General features: G+C 64.2%; 1 protein-coding gene across 10 annotated transcripts in view; it reads right to left on the bottom strand.

The window, feature by feature from the left end:
• Nucleotides 1–679: 679 nt before the first annotated feature.
• The window catches only part of EHMT1 (euchromatic histone lysine methyltransferase 1), a 46379-nt gene continuing 28031 nt past the window's right edge, over nt 680–19027 (bottom strand). For 3 of the 10 annotated variants that reach the window (XM_023748489.1, XM_023748490.1, XM_006107801.3), the window contains 17 exons: nt 17540–17683; nt 16505–16731; nt 15173–15328; nt 14067–14149; nt 12712–12818; nt 9038–9160; nt 8054–8155; nt 7541–7645; nt 6282–6436; nt 5407–5574; nt 5108–5252; nt 4450–4527; nt 4017–4132; nt 2972–3058; nt 2604–2682; nt 1911–2086; nt 680–1823 (listed from right to left, as the gene is read on the bottom strand). In XM_023748489.1, the coding sequence (XP_023604257.1) occupies nt 1649–1823; nt 1911–2086; nt 2604–2682; nt 2972–3058; nt 4017–4132; nt 4450–4527; nt 5108–5252; nt 5407–5574; nt 6282–6436; nt 7541–7645; nt 8054–8155; nt 9038–9160; nt 12712–12818; nt 14067–14149; nt 15173–15328; nt 16505–16731; nt 17540–17683 (2226 nt within the window). In that variant the 3' untranslated portion in view covers nt 680–1648. Of the gene's footprint in view, nt 1824–1910; nt 2087–2603; nt 2683–2971; nt 3263–4016; nt 4133–4449; nt 4528–5107; nt 5253–5406; nt 5575–6281; nt 6437–7540; nt 7646–8053; nt 8156–9037; nt 9161–12711; nt 12819–14066; nt 14150–15172; nt 15329–16504; nt 16732–17539; nt 17684–19027 lie in introns of those variants that run through there. The other 7 variants (XM_023748491.1, XM_023748494.1, XR_002827506.1 and 4 more) reach the window with 6 other exon arrangements.

Consider the following 19027-nt stretch of genomic DNA (forward strand, 5'->3'; position numbering starts at 1 on the left):
CCGGTCTCCTGGGCCAGGTCACACACGGAAGCCCCGGGGACTTGTTTAAAATGCTTGGAATCTGACGTGACCCCTATTTGGGGGTCCCTTCACCCGACAGGCCACCCAACACCCCAAAGGTCTCAACTGAACGAGGACATCACCTGTCGGACCTGTCACACCTGCACACTCGGCCGCGGCCGCTCCCGCACCCTGGGCCTGGGCCGCCCGCCTGGGGTGACGTGACCAAGGGCCCAGGGGGGCCCTGCACGGGCTCCTCGCCATCAGGACAGCGTGGGCGACAGCCACGCCGGCAAAGTCTGACCAAATGTGAGCTCAGCCACTTCCTGCTGAGCTCGCAGGCTCCCTGGTGGAGGCCAGCCCCGCCTGGGAAAACACGGACATGGGGACACGGGGCAGAGGCGTGGACCCTGAACAGGGCGGCCGCCCGGCAGGAGGCTCCTGCAGCTGCATCACGTTCACGCACAGATCGGATTCCAATCTGGGGACTTACCTGCCACTGCCATCGCGTCCGTATTTCTGTGCGGTTTGCCGTTCCCACGTTTCTCGTTTCCCCTCGGCGCCTGCGCTCGCCGACACGTGCACACGCACACGCTGACACGTGCGCGCGTGCGCGTACACACACGCCGACACGTGCGCCAGCAGAAGCGCAGGTGCCGAGAAACCAGCTGGAACAGGGTCTCGTAATGAAAACCTCCTTTAAAGTTTTTCTTTTATTGATTTCATTGAAAACAGAACAAGAAATGGTCTGAGCCAAAAGACTGCTCTTAAAACTGTCAAAAACATTTAACAGAAAAAAATAAACATGACCGCGTATGAATGTTTTAGAGTCGCACAAAAACCCCACGGTTACTGCACTAGTTACAGTTTTTAAAAAAGTATATGCCAACGAAAAGGGTGACCTGCAGGCCACCACACAGAAGGCGGCGGCGAATTTATTCACTACAAGGCTAACGCTTTAAAAAGTTTCCTGCATTTTATTCTAAAATCACTTTGTTCTTTGTACAGTTGATATTTTTCACATGGTGAGTGGGAACCACACCAGGATCAGCACCGTTGTCTGTTGTGTTGTTTGTTGTCCTAATGTTCAGTGATGGTAGAAAATTAATCAGTTTATCCGTCATCAGAGCATGTGGCTGAACAACCCACACAAGGGCGGCGGCGCGCGGCGGGGCGGGTCTGTGGTGGGGCCGGAACCACCGAGCCCGGAGGGGCGGCGTGGCAGCTCGCACACAGGGCCGGGCACGCACGGACCGGGCAGTTTCTTTAAAAAGCGAACACTTTCTCCAAAGTCCACGGCGCTCGCCCGACCTCGCAGACGGGAGGGACGGGCCTGTGCAGTGTCTGCGCGGCCAGGACCTTGAGGGGTGGGTCTAACGGAGCAGCTGGGTGAGGAGGTGGCGGCGGCGGGTGCCCGCAGAGGAGTCTGGACCAGCAGGACGCTGCTCACCAGCCCACGGGTGGGAGGGACCTTGGGGAGGAGGGGAAAGGAGAATCGTGGAAACGACCAACCGCCAGAGAGCAAGGCTCTGCCAGTGGCCCCAGCGCACAGAGCAGCGCGGCTCCTGCACAGCCGTCAGCCTGGAGGCCCGTGGCGCCAGGGCACCCTCTCTCCCTCCGTTGCAGCGTGACCAGCGCCACCGGAGCCTCATCGGGAGCCGGCGCTGCAGGAGCTGGTGTCGGGCAGGCCGTCCTCCGCGGCCTCCCGGGTGCTGGCCTGCCGCTGGGCCAGGGCCGCGCTGGAGTGCCGGCACTTGGGGGACCCACAGCGGCAGCTGAACAGCTTGCCTTTGATGTCCCAGAAGCGCTGCCCGTAGTCAAACCTGGGGAGAGAGGAGAGCGAGGCTGAGGCAGGAGCCCGGGCACAGCCGTCTCCGCGTCCACATCAGGGAACAGAGCCCATGCCCTACCCCAGCTGCTCGCCGGCCTCGATGAGCCGGGTGCTGAAGAAGGCGATCCTGGGGAACCGCAGGTCCTGGTGCGACATGAACACCCGCACGGGCACCAGGTTGGGCTCGCAATGGTGGTTGATGAAGCGGCTCACGTTCCCGTAGAAGCGCGCGTCGATGCAGTACAGCTCTCCGTCCTGCGGGCGAGAGCGGGCGTGGGGCACCAGCCAGGGAGGGTCGGGGGGCAGGCTCCTGCGCTTGGCCCTGACTGATGGGCCCTGAGCAGAGGACCCCACTTCCCCAGCCCTGCCTGAGCGCTGCAGCCAACAGGCACCTTACGACGGAGGGGCCACACGAGCACCAAGATGGGGGTGCGGAGGCCTCGGCAGCATCTGGGACCTGGGACCAGGCTGGACGCCAGGCAGGCCAGCTCCTCTCCCCGGTCCCAGGAAGCAACGGGGACTCGCACCCGTTCCCACGGCCCTCACCCCTCGCACGCGGCTCACGACTGCTCTGCAGGTCACTGTCCCGGTGGCTGTGCAGGCGCGGGCTGTCCCCGGGGATGACAGGCTGGGGTCCAGGGGCGAGGCTCACCCCCTCCCCGGGTCGGGGTCCCTCAGCCCTGAGCACAGGAGGCCAGTGCTGGGTGGTGGGCAGATGCGCCCACAGTGCGCGTTCACACTGAGCTCTGTGCCAGCCCTCGGGACGCAGTACCTTGTTGTCAAGGTCGAAGAGGTAAGAATCTTCCTCCCGCACGTCGGCCTCCGAGTCAGAGATGAGCTCGCCCACGTACCTGCGGGACGGACAGCGCGTCACCCGCCGCCACAGCCGGGGAGACTGCGGCCACGGAGCCAGGCTTTCACTGTGGCAGGAGATGGGGCACGAAACCCTCTACTGAGCAGGGAGGGAGCCAGAATCCCCCCTGGAAGGCACCCCATGTGGACGGCACAGCCTCCCGAGGCAGGAAGGGGGGAAGGCAATGGGGGGCTGGTGCTGGGGCAGCCCCTCTGGAACGGCAGGTCGGCCAGCGGGCGCCCCTGGGCCTGACCCCACACAGCACGCCCAGACGTGCCCTCACTCACTCGCAGACGAAGGTGCCCACGGGGATGTCCTGCAGGGTCCGCACGCCCCAGCCCATGTTCTGGGTGCGGTAGAGCTGCAGCCTCGCCCTGCAAAACAGGGTCTGTGCTCACGGCCGCGGCCAGGGCCCCGCTCCTGGCCAGACAGACGTCACCTTCAGAAACGCTTCACAACGTGACAGGCAGGGCAGTGACGCCCGGTGATGCGGCCTCTGTGCCTCAGGACCGTCACCTGTGCCACGGGTACAGCCCGGGCCGGACCCCTGGTCACAACGAGGACCAGAGGGGCTAGCGCTGCCCGAGCCCAGGCTGTGACCAGGTCAGCCCGGGCTGCGGGTCAGGTGTGGGGGACACTCCCAGGCTCTGAGAGCCATGGCACCCCTGGGGGACGTCTGTCCTTACCCGGTTGAGACTCCCTGCCCCACGAGGGGGACGGGAGCGTGGGCGGGCACAGTGCTCTGAGGTCGCCAACAATGAGGAGCCACACGCTGGGAATTCGCACTCAGCCTGCCCGTAACTCCCTCCCGACCCAGAGGGACATCCAGTCACCCCTCGGCACTCAGGGGGGGGTTATGACCAGAACCAGGGCCTGGCTCTGGGCAGCCAGGGGACACGGGGGAAAGGACCCCAGCCTGGCCAGGGGCCGGGGCTGGCCACACCCGGGGCCGGGGGCCCTGAGCGACTGGGGAGGCCTTGCCCCCGGGGAGTCTGAGCCGCAACAGGGGCCTGGTGCTGAGAGACACTCCGCCCAGCAGCCGTGGGAGCTGCAGGGGAGGCCGTTCGGGGCCAGGCCTGTGCGCTGCTTTGGGCTCTTCTGACCAAGACGGTCTGGTCCTCTCGGCCTCAGAGCCAGTCTGAGCCGAGAGGAAAGCAAGCCTTGTTACGTACGCCCATGTGGGCCCTGACGGAGGACAGGGCTCAGACACGCACGGGCCCCAAACACGCCCTGTACAAAGTGCACGCAACACAGGACGCCTGGGACTGGCCAGCGGTCTCACGCCGCCAGGGCAGCTGCGGTGCGGCTGGAGGGCGGGTGCAGCGCACTCACCGGAGGCCGTTCTGCACGACCCGGTTGCGGCAGTTCCGCCAGCAGGCGCAGGCGTGGTTGCACTCGAACAGCAGGGGCGGCTCCGCCATGTTGAACTCAGGCAGCAGCCGGCCATCCTGGGGACAGACACGCAGTCAGGACCAGCCAACACAGACGCAACACGCTTCTACACAGAGCACTGGCCAACGGAGGGCTCTGGTCAAACGGGCCCTGGGAGCAGGGGGTGGGAACCTGGGCCGCCCGTGGTCGCCCCCACCTCCAGGCACCACCACGCACGGAGGAAGGACGCTGGCTCGTCCCCAGGGCCTGGCCTCCCACCTGCTGCTCCACCCCGGCCCCCCTGCCCCCTGCCCCCTGCCCCTGAGCTGCTTGGAACAGCCCTGGAGGGAGGGAGGGAGGGAGGCTGACAGCAGGGCCGCCGCCCGGTGCTCACCTTGTCGTACCAGCAGCGCATGCTGAGCTGGCCGCACATGCAGTTGCTGGAGGAGCAGTCGTCGATGCAGACGCAGTACTGGGGGGTGGGGGACAGGGTCATGCTCAGCGCTCCCTCCCGCCCACAGCCCCCACCGTGCAGGTGGCTCGGTCTGCCAGGAGTTTCCGCAAGCCACGCCCACTGAGGGGAGGGCATGACCTCTCGGCTTGGTTCTCAAGGCACCAAGGGAGTGCGGGCTCTTGGAAAGAAGGGTGGGCAGAATGCCCAGTCGCCGAGGCTGGGGAAGGGGCTGGGCATGGGCTTGGGGGGGGCGGGGGTACGGCTGCCCTGGAGACACTCCGTGGGAAAGGCCAGGCCGGAGCACGAGCCCTGCCTGAAGCACATGCCTGGCTTCCGCCTGCAGGGCACAGGCTGTGGGCACAGGGCGGAGGCGGGACCTCAGCTCGCTGCACGGGCCCTTCTGGTCCCGCGGGGCCTGGAACCAGCACTCACGGGGGACACTAGGCTCTGCTTTGGGGGCCGGACCCAGCACGGGACGTGGGTGCATTTTCTGGGACCTGTGTCTGCTCAGCTCTCGGTGGAGGCAGCCCGAGCAGGGTCCTCCTGGGAAACCCCCGCCCGGCCACCCCGCCGAGGGCCCTGGCCCCGGACGGCTGACCTGCAGGTGGGTGATGTTCCTGTCGATGTTCATGGGGGACGTCACGCAGCTCTGGGCGACGTACTTGTAGTTGCTGGGGCTGGGCTCGCCGTCCACGGCGTTGACGCAGGGGATGGGGATGCGCTCGTAGCCGCGAGCGATGTCTCTGCCAGGGAAGGGGCGTGACTTTTGCTGTGACAGGTGCGGCCCAGGTGGGACTGAGGAGGACAGACGGCCGCCGAGAGCAGCTCTCCTCACAGACCCTGCGCCCATCGCCACGACACTCGACAGGACGGCCCTGGCCTCGGGACACGCCTCACCTGCTCACCGTCTTCTCCACGGGGACGGGCCTGTCCGGGGCCGAGTCCCGCAGCGCCTTGCTCATCTGCAGGGCGTCCCACACCTGCGAGTGGAGGCTGGCGCACTGCAGGGGCGTCTCCCCCTCCTTGTTCTTCAGGTTGACGTCGGAATCCCGGGAGAGAAAGAGGCTAAAACGAAAAACGGGGGCCAACAAGACATTCAGATCTGCGTTTAAGAGACAGGAAGACGAGACGTATGAAACGACTAAATCGGTAGAAACACTGAGAACACGCCGCTGGCCGTGACATTTACGAGCTGGCGGACGGGTGCTGGGAGGACTGGGGACTCCCCAGAGCAGCCCACGCCTCTCCCACGCTCCCCTCCCGCAGAGCTCCCCTCCCGCAGAGCGCGAGCGGGAGGCGCTGGGAGGGCGTCGGGTTTCCTGGGCGTCTCCGCTCAGTGCTCCCTCACCGCTGGGAAGGGCCGCCATGACGGCATAAGCAGGCCCCACGCCGCGCCTGACCTGGGTCAGAACCAGGCGTGGGCGGCACAGGATGCCGTGAGCTCCCCTGCCCAGGCCTCCCACCAACACGCCCACGGTGCGGAGCTGCTGCCACGTCCCACGAGGGTGCGAGCCCTGAAGGGGCTCCCTCACGCCCAGGGGAAACAGGTCACCGGGGTCACGGGTCAGGCGGGTCCTGCTGCTGAGAATGGGGTCGCGCCCAGAGTGAGCGCTGGGGGACAAAGGCCTCGGGCAGCCAAGGACTCCAAGTGACCAGCACCAGGGGACACTGCCCCCACAGGGCTCCCCCCAGGCTGTCCCCTCGGCCTCGGGCGACCTCGCACTCGGGGCTTTTTCACAGCGACCTCCGACCTGGGACACCCAGGCACTCACACGACGCAGGCGTAGCGGTCCTCCCGGGCGGCGATGTGCAGCGGCGAGTCACCGTGGATGTTCACGGCGTGCAGGTCGCACCTGGCGGCCAGCAGGATCTCGGCAATGTCCACGCAGCCCGAGAAGGCCGCCCAGTGCAGGCAGATGTTCTCCTCCTGCAGGGGCGGGGCAGGGGGGCGGGGCATGAGGGGGGGCAGGGCGTGGTCGGAGAGGGAATGGGTCCCCACAGCGCCTGCAGGGACCTGGTCTGAGCCGCACGGGGGGGGGGGCGCGCGGCGGCACAGGCCTAACAGTCACAGGCAGGGGACGCTGTGTAAGACCCGAAAGACAGGCCGTGTGGTTCGTGAAAATGGTGCTTCACAAAGCCTCTGTGAAACAGCTGTACGTGGAAGGAAACCAGGGACCTCTGTGCTGTGCGAACAGGTCCTGTGAGGACCCAGCAGTCTCTTAGGACTCGACAGCCCTGAGCCCACAGGAACCCCAGGTGGCGGGCATCACAGCTCAGCCCACGGGGGGCTGCCGCTCAGGCACAAACTCTTTGCTGCTCCTGAACCGCTCTCTGCTCCACTGGCCGGCGACGTGAGCCTGGCCCCTCGGGAACTGCATGCAGGAGGCTGGGCGCCCAGGCCCCGGGGTGGGGCCGCCATGTGGGTCCCCGGCCCCTGCCCATCCTAGTTCCTGCCTGTCCCACCGGGGCCGCGATCCAACACCCCAAGCCCAGACGGGAGCCAAGTGTTCTCCACGACACTGGGGCCCTCAGACAATGCGCCCCATCTCGCTCCAAGTGCATGCACCACTCTCAGCTCAGTGAGCTTTAGAAAAGGAAGAGCACAACAGGCACCCGTGAAGGCGGACAGAGCCACAGCGCCCATCTGCCCGGACCACAGCCAGGCCTCCGCTGCCCACCACCCGCTGGCTCTGGGTCCCTGAAGTCCTGGACGTTACTCAGCGCCGCCTGCTGTCACCCAACTCCACCAGCACATGAGCAGGGCGCTGCGGGGGCTCTGACCGCGGCCACGCTCCCTGGGCAGACACACCTGCCCTACACACTGACCATCAGCCCCGCCCCACGGCACGGCCAACCCCTCCTCTGTCCCTCCAAGGCGGCACCTCTACCTGCCCAGGTGTGGGCGACGCCCAGGGCTCTCTGGTCCCAGCAATTGGCTGACACAAATGATCAGCACAGAACCGGGCTGACTGGAGGGCGGGCCTCCCAGCCGGGCCGCCCCGCCCCGCCCCGCCCCCGCGGTGACACTCACGTTGTCCCGGATGTTGATGTCCGAGCCTTTGGACAGCAGCAGCTTCACCAAGTCCACGTGCTTGTACTCAGTGGCCCAGATCATGGGCGTCCAGCCACCATCATCCTAATTTCAAAAGAACGAAATTCCAGCGCTGGCAGAGGGCGATCTCCCTCGGCCTGCAGGCCGCCCGTCCTGCCGTGCCGTGCCGACAAGGAAACCGAAGCTCAGGGCGCTGCTCCAGGTGTCCTGGCGAGGGCAGGACAGAGCCAGGACTGGCCCCGACTGACCCGCAAACCCCTGAACATGCCCGTGCACGCGACCAAGTCACAGGAGAAAAGAACAGCCCTGCTGCTGACCAGCCCGCCCAGGCCAGGGTCGGCTGGAGGCGGCCACTGCAGGGACGGTGTCTGCTCCTCCCTCTGGTCCAGTGGCCCCAGACACTGAGCACGAAGCAAGAGCGTCGGCGAGAACTGCACATGGAGACTCGGGGCGCAGCGGGGGAGGGGCGAGGGGCGGGAGGGGGTGGCTCACCTGGCAGTTGACATCCATCTGCCCATTTGAAAGCAGGTACTGAACCACATCGTAGTGGCCTTTCTTGGCAGCCAGGTGCAAGCAGGTGGAGCCCTCTGCATCCTGCAACACAAAGGCCAGGGGTCCAGACTCCTGGACGTGCAGGCCGCCTGACGTGGGGGCGGAGGCGCTAGGAATGGGAAACCTGGCGGGGGTGGGGCCTTGCTCAAGGTCACAGGCCGGGACCCCAGCCCTGCCCACAGCCCGACCAGCTCCCGACGACACTGACAGCTCTCAGCCTCCGTGGTGAAGTGTTCTAAGCGTGGCGTGCTCTGGCCGCTGTTGTACATGGAACTGCTTCCTGAACTTCCTTTCTGGATGGTCCGGCAACAAGTGCAAAGAAACACTCCTGCCTGTGTCTGCACTGACTCTGCTCTGTGGCTGTCATTCTTCACCCGGGGATCGTTCTCATTGCTTTTTAGAGACGGGGGGGGGGGGGCCCTGGGGAGGGAGTGGGGGGAACCAGGGAGGGAGTGGGGGGGACACACCGATGGGTTGCCTCCTGCACGTGTTCCAACAAGGGTTGAGGACTGAACCTGCAACCCAGTTACGTGCCCTTGACCGGGAATCGAACCTGAGACCCTTCAGTTCCAGGGTCGATGCTCTAACCACTGAGCCTGGCCAGGGCTCTGCACTGACTTTGTATCAGGCGACTGCCCTGCACACACGCATCGTTCTAACCGCTCGTTCCTGGACTCGCGGGGGTTTCTACAGGCGAGACCAGGTCTCTGTAGCATCGATCTGTGTCTTCCTTCCCAGCTTGGACCCTTTTCTTTCTCTCCCCCGCTCACTGCAGCAGGTAGGAGGCAGCTCCCCGCCCTGCACGCAGCCCTGACAGCCGCTCTGGGTGCTGCAAGCGCAGGGACCCGGGGGGAGGCCGAGGCTCCGGCTCCCGAGACGCTCCGCAGGGAGCCGGCCCTGCTGGGCTCTGGGCGGCGCACGCACCTTGGGGTCCACGAGGGCCCCGGCCTTGATGAGGTATTTCACTGCGTCCAGGTGGTTGTTCTCGGCCGCCTCCATCAGCGGGGTCCTCTGGTCCTCCGAGCAGGTGTCGATGTTGGCTCCCGCCTGGGGGGAGGGACAGTGGCGAGTGGGAAGCGGATCCCGCAGCCGCCCCCGGGGAGGACGGGGCGCCTCGCACGCTTCCCTCTCGAATGGGAAGATCGCCCGGCCGCGCTCGTCCTTCCACTGCGCAGCCTGGCCGCACTTTCCCATCGAACGCGAAGACCTAGCTGTCGCCATCACAGCTCTGGCTCACGAGGAGCGTTCACGTCTAAATGAACTGGACAGAAACGTCACAGCGCAGCCAGGGCAGCACCTTCAGAAATGAGGAGGAAGGCGACAGCCCCTAAAACCGCAAAGGGGTGCAGAGGGGACCCCGCGAGGCCGCAGGAGGTGCTGATGTGACCTGCATGACCGCAGGACACCTGCCCAGCGTCGCCCGGCCCGTTCTCTGGAATGCTCGCCAAAATACACAGAACCTTCTGTGCATTGTGCAGCGATTGCTAGTTTTTCCGAAAGAGTGTGAACCTGAGAAACACGCGGGCGGCCCCGACCGAGCTGGTCACGAGCGAGAGGCGACGGGCGTGGCAGCTGAAGCCCCACAGGGGGAGGAAGCAGCACACCTCTTAGACCGGTGGACACACAGCTAATGCTTCGTTTCTAAAATACATATTTACCATGGGTCAGGCTGAGAGGGCTAGTTTTTACTTTCAGCCATTAAAACGCAAAACGGACCTGGAATGGCTCACATGGAAACCGAGACTCTGACAGGGACGCGCTCCTTTCCCAGGTCAGAGGTCAGAGGTCAGAAGCCGGCGCAACAGGTAAGACACGGGCACGGGCACAAGGTCGATTTCCAAAACACAAAAGCTCAAAGCCAAGGAGGGCGGCCCGACCGAGGGCCCAGTCGGCCCAGAACCCCACAGCAGCTAATTTTAATGATGAACTTGACACACGACGTGCGATAGGCGGACATGCCATAAGAAAGCGCGTGGCTACGCAGCTCCTGAGACCTGGGCTGCACAGGGGGGCGCCCTCTGCAGGTCCAAGCCGGCGCTGTCTGCAAACTGGCCGCCTGTATTGGCAGTACTCCTCCTTGCGCCCAAATTCCCAGTGAGGACACAGGCCGGCCGAAGGCGGGAGCTGCACGTGGGGGGGCCCTCTGCACAGGGCCTGAGTCTGGGAGTCTGGGAGGGCAGAGTGGGGCTGATGACCCAGAGCTGAGCTCGAGGGGGCACGGCCTGAAGGTCAGAGGCCAGGCCTTCCCCGAGACTCTGGGTCCAGGTTTGAGGAGTGGTTTGGATGGACCCAAAAACCAGCTCTCGGGTGCTCTCCCGAAAGCAGAGCAGGCCAGCGACCGGCTCCACACACAGCACCGAGGCCTCCTAGGGACACCAGCAACCCACGACTGACTCCAGGACAGCCCAGCGGAGAGCGGTCACCACCAGAGAAGCCAAACACTCTGAGAAGGAGACACAGGAGAGAGTGAGGCCAGCAGGTGCCCGACTGCCAGGCTCCGTCACCCAGAGGAACAGAGCCGCCAGGACAGACGCCCATGGGGACAGCACCAGACGCTGGGCAGGCCCGGCCCCCTGTGTCCCCCAAGTGCTCCCTGCCCAAGTGTATGAGGTGAAGACACCTGTGCGAGAGCACACAGCCCTCGGCTGCTCCCTGGCTCGAGCCCGTGACGACTGGAAAACACCTCGCCTCTGAGAAAAGCTCAGGCTCGCGCGCTCAGAGCTGGAGCAGAGCATGGAAATCCCAGACAGCGTGACGCCCAACGCAGCCGGAACGGAGCAGGCAGAGCCGTGGACACAGACGGAGCCGTGGCCAAGGCCGCTGCGGTGGCTGCCCGTGGTCCAGGACAGGGCGCAGCCAGGGTGTCCCCAGTGCTGGCCCAAGGCTGCGGCCGGATGCTCTCACCCGCACGGCCACCCAGCCAAGCCCGAGCCCCAGGAGCCCACCTTCCTTCGCTCAGTGTTGTCGCCTGTATCCAAACAGCCACACGTGACAGCACGCACGCAGCAGGGGCCGGACAGAACCGCACGCCTCCACAGGCTGCGATGCTGGGCCGGAGCAGGCGCCTGCCCGTCAGGCAGGGACCTGGGTGTTCCTTCTCAGAGCTGCCTCGGGGCTGAGGGGACGCACAAGGCCAGAGCCGACCCAGGGGAGATCACCCCCACACACAAAAGCTGAACCTCCAAACACAGCACCCTGGAGCTCCCGGCAAAACAGGACTAACCCTGCCCACCTCTCTCCTCGGGAACCCCAGGAAAGCTGCCTGATTCGAGGAGAAGGAAATACGGAAAGCACAGCCCTGAGCGCCATCACACTCACCACCAGGCCGAGTGCCCTCGGAGGGGCCGGGCGGGGCTCCAACTACAACTAAAGGATTAGAGACAAACTGAGTGGCAGGAACTACAGCCTTTACCGGACTCAAGGCTCCTCTACACAGAGACTGCGAGACGGAGCTAACAGCTCGCCACGTGCTGCCCACGCAGCCATGTCCAAACAGAGGCCGAGGAGCTCGGCCAGGGCCGGGCAGCCAGCCCACAGGTGTGTCTCCTTTAAGGGGGCTCCAGGTTCAGGGCGCCGGATCCTGCTCAGTGCTCGTACCTGCCGCCTCTGTGGGCCAGGGAGAAGAAGAGGTGCCCAGGGCACCCCCCGGAGAACGCGACCCGGCTACAGCCGTGCGACAGGCACACGGGAGGGAAGGAGAGCAGGCGAGTCCTGCCCTGTCAGCGCCTCGCGGCTCCCACAGAGCATGCACTGGTGACAGCAATGTTGGGGCCCAACGGAACAGCGGAACCCGCGGATCTCGGACAGGGACGAGGCCCCCGAGAACCCACCAGCAGCATTTGGCACTTTCCTTGAACTATAAAGAGCAACCAACAGGCGTTTGAGGAAAACCTCCAGATAAAAAAGAGCAAAACAGATGCCTAAAATTCAAAGTGACCGTCAGTGCTGTGGTCAGAGGACATGGACAGACTGCGGCTCCAGAGAGAGGCTCGGAGCCAGGACGCAGACCGACAGCTCCCCTGCAGGAGCGGAGGGAGGCGGGATGAGGCCTGGCTGCAGACCGGGAAGGGGAGAGGGGCCCGCAGAAACCCTGGGACCGGAGCGTCGGCGTAAACCAAGGAGCTATGGGGCAGGGCTGGGGACCGCCGGAGACCAGCAGACACTAGGCCAGGAATCTGCGGAGCTCCGGGCGCAGACGCGGGAGCCCCTGGCCCCGTGGGTTACAGGGGTTCCCTGAAGCCCGGGCAGAGAACAGGAAGCACAGAAAGGGTCAGAAGCAACAAGTGGGCTCCAGGAAGAGTGACGATGCGGGGTCGGCATCACAGTCTGCAGTCAGGAGGGAATTAGCAGGTACAGACGCCTCAGCCCTCGGAGACGCCGGCAATGCTAATGCTGGGCCTTTACATTGCCCTCACCGCCCACTCACCACGCTGATTGAAACAGTGGGCGACACACCCCAGGGAGGACCAGGAAGGAAAGGGTGAGCCTGACGGGGCCTGACCCCTCCACACACGAGTCATTAAATATCTTGACCGAACCCAGCACCAGGGGAGGCGGAGCAGCCTGCAGTTCGGGGACGGGGGGCAGCCCACACGCACCTGGATCAGCATGTGGCAGATGTCCACGTGGCCGGCCTCCGCTGCCGCGTGCAGGGGGGACCGCTTGCCCTGGTGCTCCATCTTGAAGTTGGGGTCAATTCCGTCAACTGTGAACAAACAGGTGTGGCTGCTTATTTTGGAGCCGGCATGAACTCCCGGCAACAGGCCGTCTTTAGGCACCTGCACTGCTGACTGGGCCGCCGCTGGGGGGGGTGGGGGGGGGGGTGGGGGGCAGCACCTGGGTCTGGTGGAGACCGGCTCGAAGGGAGCCGCTCGGAGTCTCTGCGTCACCAGAGGGGAGGCTGTCGGTAGCCACCTGTCGATACAAATCCTCTCCCTTTTGCCCTTGTCTACCCTGGGCCCCAGTAACTGCCACAGGTGAACGTTCAAACAACTTTTATTTTTATTTTTTTATATATTTTTATTGATTTCAGAGAGGAAGGGAGTGGGAAGGAGAAAGAGAGATAGAAACATCAATGATGAGAGAGAATCACGGATTGGCTGCCTCCTGCACGCCCCACACTGGGGATCGAGCCCGCCGCTCGGGCATGTGCCCCGACCGGGAATAGAGCTGTGACCTCCTGGTTCACAGGTTGATGCTCCACCCAGCCACCCGGCCAGGCTCAATACAACTTTTAGGGAGTGCTAATCACCTTTTCAGCCCAGAGAAAGCAGGCCCAGAGCTGGGAGCTCAGAATGCAGCCGTGAGGAGGCGGGGACCTCGACGTCCACCCCACAGGGCACCCCTACAGACGCAGGCGCAGGGCGGCTCCACATTCAAGGTGGGGTCCCTGTCGCACCCGCACTGCCCAGCACCGCAGCCAGCTCACCTGGCTGACTAAGCCTGCATGTCTTCTTACTTTAATAACCAGGCATTCAATTCCTTGTTAAAATGAGAGATTCCTGCCCTAACCGGTTTAGCTCAGTGGATAGAGCGTCGGCCTGCGGACTGAAGGGTCCCAGGTTCGATTCTGGTCAAGGGCATGTACCTTGGTTGCGGGCACATCCCCAGTAGGGGGTGTGCAGGAGGCAGCTGATCGATGTTTCTCTCTCATTGATGTTTCTAACTCTCTATCCCTCTCCCTTCCTCTCTGTAAAAAATCAATAAAATCTATTTTAAAAAAATAAATAAATAAAACGAGATTCCTAGAGAGGACCCCCACTCCGATGGTCAAGTGCGTGTGAGCAGCGTGAACTGCTCCACCCTCGTGAGGAAGGAGTGACTGGTGTCTGCTCCCTGAGGCCTGGGGCCAGCGGGGCTGGTGGGCCAGGGAATGTGGGGGAAGGAGGGGGGGGGGGGCAGGCCAGGGCGGGGGAGCAGCGGGGGAGGGGGGCCGCGGAGTGCCGGCACTCACCCAGCATGAGCAGCACCTTCTGCAGCTCCCCTTGCCTGGCGGAGAAGTACAGCTGCTTGGGGTGGAAGCGAAGCTTCTTGGGTCTGTGGGGAGAGCACAGGACGCTGTCAGCACCGGCCCACCTGCCGCCACCCATGACGCCTGCCTGTCGACTCCTCCGGGTCAAGGGCCCCAAAACCCCCAGGCTCGAGGCACTGCACACCACAAACAAAACACAAGCCACTGCCTTCTCCATCCACAGCAGGACAGGGCTCCTGGGTCCTGTGCACGGGGAGGACAGGATCGTCGGGCACAGAGCGCCCCTCGGCCGCTGAGGCCGGGCGCTGACGAGGCCTGACTCCAAGCGGCCGTGCGCCCGGCCCTCAGGGCAGTCTCTCCAGCGTTTAACTCCCCGAGGCAGCAAGGCCCAGGGCCCGGCCCTGAGCAAGGGTCACGAAGCTGAGGGTGACCCCATGGCCTAAGCGGTGTGAGCCCTAGAGGACGCTGGCCACGTTCGCACCGGACCGAGGGAGGCGCAGCTGACCTCAGCCGTGACACCGCGGCTCCCTGCCCGCACGCTCCGGACCAATCCCTTTCCCCCAGGGCCCGGCGCCCTCACTCCTGATGATGGACGACGTTCGCTCTAGAAGCCCCGTGTCTACTGGTCAGGGACACTGCGGCCCCTGCAGGGCAGGAAGGGGGGCGGCACACTGACAGCCGGCAGGTAGGCCTGAGGGACCGTGGGCCGAGCGGCGCTGGTGCTGGGCCCCAGGGGCAGTACAGCAGGCCAGCAGCTCGCCGGGAGGAAATGGCTCACGGCCGAGACTGCGCTCAGTGTGACGGGGTAACGCGCAACCTTCCTGGAACAGGTGGGAGGTGTGCCCTGTCCTGCTGGACGACCCTGCCAGTGACCTCCCGGGAGCCCCGCAGCCCCGCGGGCAGATGCCGGGAAGAGCGGTAGTGGCGAGAACGGGAAGCGGCAGGGCCATGAGGGCCCAGCGTGCAAACAGCCTGGAGGTGACACCACAGGTTTGGGGAGCGTGGGGGGTGGGGGGAGGCGGCTCTGGGAGGGGAGGTGGGCGCGGAGGCGTGGTGGCCCCGAGCAAGCCCGAAAGCGCAGTCCTTACTTCTCCGAGTCCAGAGCGATGAGCGCACTTTCCAGGGTCTCCTTCCCGGGTCCCGACTTCGCCAGCCCGGCCGGCCCTGCGGGGTCGAAGCTCTCGGGCGCCTGGGCAGCCGCGCTCTGCGGCTTGTCGTCCTCTGAGAGCGGAGGGCCCGCAGCGCTGCAGGGAGGAGGGCCACGTGAGAGGCAGAGTTGTGGGAGCCCCGAAAACCTCCCTCCATGCGGAGACCGATGAAAACAGACTGCGTTTCCTGGGCCCCTAAGCGCGCTGCTCTTGTGGGGGCGAGGCCCTCCCCGGGAGCCGGGCTCAGCATCAAGTCCGGCGACAGGACGCTCCCGGGCACCCGGTCCCCTGCCCACATCTGCTTTTGTGCACGAGCTCCGGGCCGAGCCTACGGGCCACTGCCCCACTTCACGGCTCTGCAGGGCTGAAAGGCGCTCACTTTTCTAGCTGGATCCTGCTGGTGGGGACACGGCAACCCGTTTCCGATGTTTCCATCTCATCTCATTCTCTCAGTGACTCCTGGTCTCTCAGCTGGTTTTTTTAATCCTCAACCAAGAGTATGTTTTCATTGATTTGAGAGAGAGCGGGAGAGAGGAACACCAATGTGGGAGAGAAACATTGACCGGTTGCCTCCCACAGCTGCCCTGACCAGGAATCAACTTGCACCTTTTGGTGTCCGGGACAAGGTTAGAGCTGAGCCGCCCGGCCAGGGCTTCTATTGGATTCTTTTAGAAAGAAATGTATAGGCTCCCAATACGAAGCCTGGTCTTTTACATTCTTTCTGTCCTGTGTCCAGCTAGGACCTTCAAAACATAAAGCTGTGGCAGAGACAGCATCAGCTGACTCTAATGCTCCACATCACGTGTGTACACGTGCATATACATGTACACAGACATGTACAGTGACATAAAGGTACACATATGTATAGAGGTACACATGTGCATAAGTGCACAAACACACATGGATAGGTGTAGACATACACGTAAAACGTGGGTTATGAACATACCTACATGTATAGACATGCACACACATGTATAGGTGCACATAGATGTGTACGGACATGTACACACGTAAAGATGTTTTCCGACGTACACAGCTACCCACAGAGGAACTATGATGTCACCATCAATTTGGACAGTGAGACACCTGGCTCAAAAACAGGCAAGTGAATCTAGGAAAGCAGCCGGAGGAGACCGCCGTGCAGCCCGGCGCGTCTGTAGTGTCAGACGCCAGAGAGGTCAGCGGGGAGGCCAGGACAAGCAGCGGCACCCAACCACCATGGCAGACGGACACGTCTCAGGTGCGCCACCTGCTCGGCTGGATGGCACCTACCTGCCTGTGGTGGTGTCGGCCCGGCCCTCCCCGGCGGAGCTCTTCTCCTGCCCCGGGGCCAGGGTCACGGTGGAGGTCGTGTCGGCCTTGGCGATGGTCACCTCCCGGGCCTTGGAGGTGTCCTCCCCGCAGTGGGGGCAGTAGCTGGCGTTGCTGACACGGGAGGCGCAGTCCTTGTGGAAGCGGTGCGAGATGCTGCTCTCCGGCTGGCACTCCATGAAGCTGCCCTGGGCGGGAAAGCGAGGTCGTGCTTTAAAGGGGGCTGGTATGCAGGAAAGCAGACACTGTGACGGAGCCTGAGGGAGGCCAGCAAGGGGGGGCCCTGGAATCCTGCCTGCGTGTGGCCTTCACCTGGCCCCACCCCGCGCCCCAAACCTCGGCCGGGTTCGCTGCCGTCTGCACATGGGCGAGGCCACCGACGGCCCAAGAAGGACCATGGGGGACGGACCAGAAAGCACAGTCAGCCGAGCGCCAGGAGGAGGGCGCTGAGACACTCATCTGCAGAGGCCCCTCAGCCCCTGGCATGCAGCGGCTCGGGCAAGGCCTCCGGGTGGCACAAAGGGCGAGCTGGAGACCAAGGAACACACAGAAGCGGCTTCCCTCCTCCCCACCAGAAGCAAAGCGCACGTTGCAGACGGGAAGGCAGAGGGTGGCATCCACAGCCGCCCGGCAGGACGCGGGAGGCGCTGAGCACCGGAGGGCACGGTGTTTGTGGGAGAAGTGACTGTGAAGACGACCCAGGAGCAGCAGGAGGCGAGGGCAGCAGCAGCAGAGCAGGCCCTTGCCAGGGCGGGGCTGTGCACTCACACGGGCGCCCAGAGCCTGCCGCCCAGGCCCCGTCACCCCTGGAGGCCGAGGCCACGGGCAGGAGGAAGGGGGCGTGCTGCGTGTGCGCGCGTGTGTAAGAGAGTGTGCGCGCACGCACAGACCTCAGATGACCCAGACTCGGAAGCTGTGGGGCCGCGCCTGCCGCGCCTGCACTGGGAGCAGACGGGTGCGGCCGAGGCCGCTGGCTGCGGGCGAGCGGGCGCTTACCGCCGTGCAGAAGTAGCCGCAGCCGGGGCAGCACTGGTGCTTCACCATCCGGCCCCGGTGGTCTTCACACAGCACCAGGAGCGGCGCCTTGCTGGACGGGCGCATCAGCTCGTGCTTGACCACGCTGTTGGTGCACCTGCCCAGCTGCAATCAGACAACACAGGTCAGCGACTGAGCCACCAGGCGGCTCGGCGGAGGCGAGTCCAGGGCGGACCACAAGCACCGGCGTGGGGTCGAGAACACACGTGCCCCAGAGAGGACAACGGCGTGACGGGTAGCCACGCGGTGTCAGAGCAGCCGCTGGTTAACTCGGCAAAATCGAACAGAACATCCTGAGCAAGTTGGGGTCTAGGCTGAGTAAAAAACATAGACGCGCACCAGGCAGGCTGGCTGGAGCACGAGGTTAGGGGCCAGCAGCAGGGAGCAGAGAGAGTCCCTGAACCCTGCACGCGGTCGGGACACCAGAGCCAAGGCCACACCCAGGCTGCAGACGATGGGTGACCAGTTAGCTACGGACGACGGGCCTGCGACGCAGCCCAGACAGGTGGGGGTGCAGCCCAGGTGCCTACCAGCAGCAGCCACCTGAGGCCTGACCAGGACCTCACTTCCTGCCCAGAGACTGATCAGCTGACCCAGCCCCCCTTTCTCCCCACCAAGCACATCCGGATAAAGGGAGCCAGTGAGTCACGGGCCTCACACCCGATGGCCCCCCGATGGGTGGCTGCCCAGGGACGCTGAGGCGGGCAGAGCAGGGCACACCCGGTGAGAGGAGCACGGAGACGGGCAGAGCGGGAGGAACAGGCACCAGCCCTGGAGAGCAGACCCAGCGGCTCCGAAGCGGGAACAAACACGAGCCCCCGAACTGGAAGGCCGGTGGGAGGCGAGGATTTCCACGGAAGTGCTCCGGGTAGAAGGCAGTTCTGACAGTCGAGCAACAAGTCAAAAATGTACGAGAGGAAGCAAAGCTCCAGACGGAGGGACAGGCATGTCCCTGCCCTGAGACGACCCGCCATGGCCCCACAGCCAAGGCGCCCCCAGCATCCCGGACCCCACCACCAGGATGAAGGCAGGCTGAGGACCTGCAGAGCAGACAAAGCAGGGGCCACACCAGCAAACCAGAAGGAGATGGTCTCGGTGTCCCACAGGGAACACGTCAGCCCTGGCCGGTGCTGCTCAGTGCTTAGAGCGTCAGCCCCAGACCCAAGGCCTGGATTCGATTCTGGCCAAGAGCACGTACCTGGGTTGCAGGCTCATCCTGGTCCTGGTCAGGGTGCATGTGATGAGGCAACCCACCCACGTGTCTCTCTGCCAGCGAAGTTTCTCTTGCTCGCTCTCTCTGCCCCCCACTTTCCTCCCTCCCTTCCTCTCTCCCTCTCTAAAAATCAATGGAAAATATATCCTCGGGTGAGGGGAAAGGAAATGAAAGGAAAGGGGAAGGGGAAGGAGAAGAGGAAGGGAAAGGAAAGGGGAAGGAGAAGAGGAAGGGAA

Source organism: Myotis lucifugus, unplaced genomic scaffold (assembly GCF_000147115.1).
Source record: "Myotis lucifugus unplaced genomic scaffold, Myoluc2.0 scaffold_1447, whole genome shotgun sequence".
Taxonomy (NCBI): domain Eukaryota; kingdom Metazoa; phylum Chordata; class Mammalia; order Chiroptera; family Vespertilionidae; genus Myotis; species Myotis lucifugus.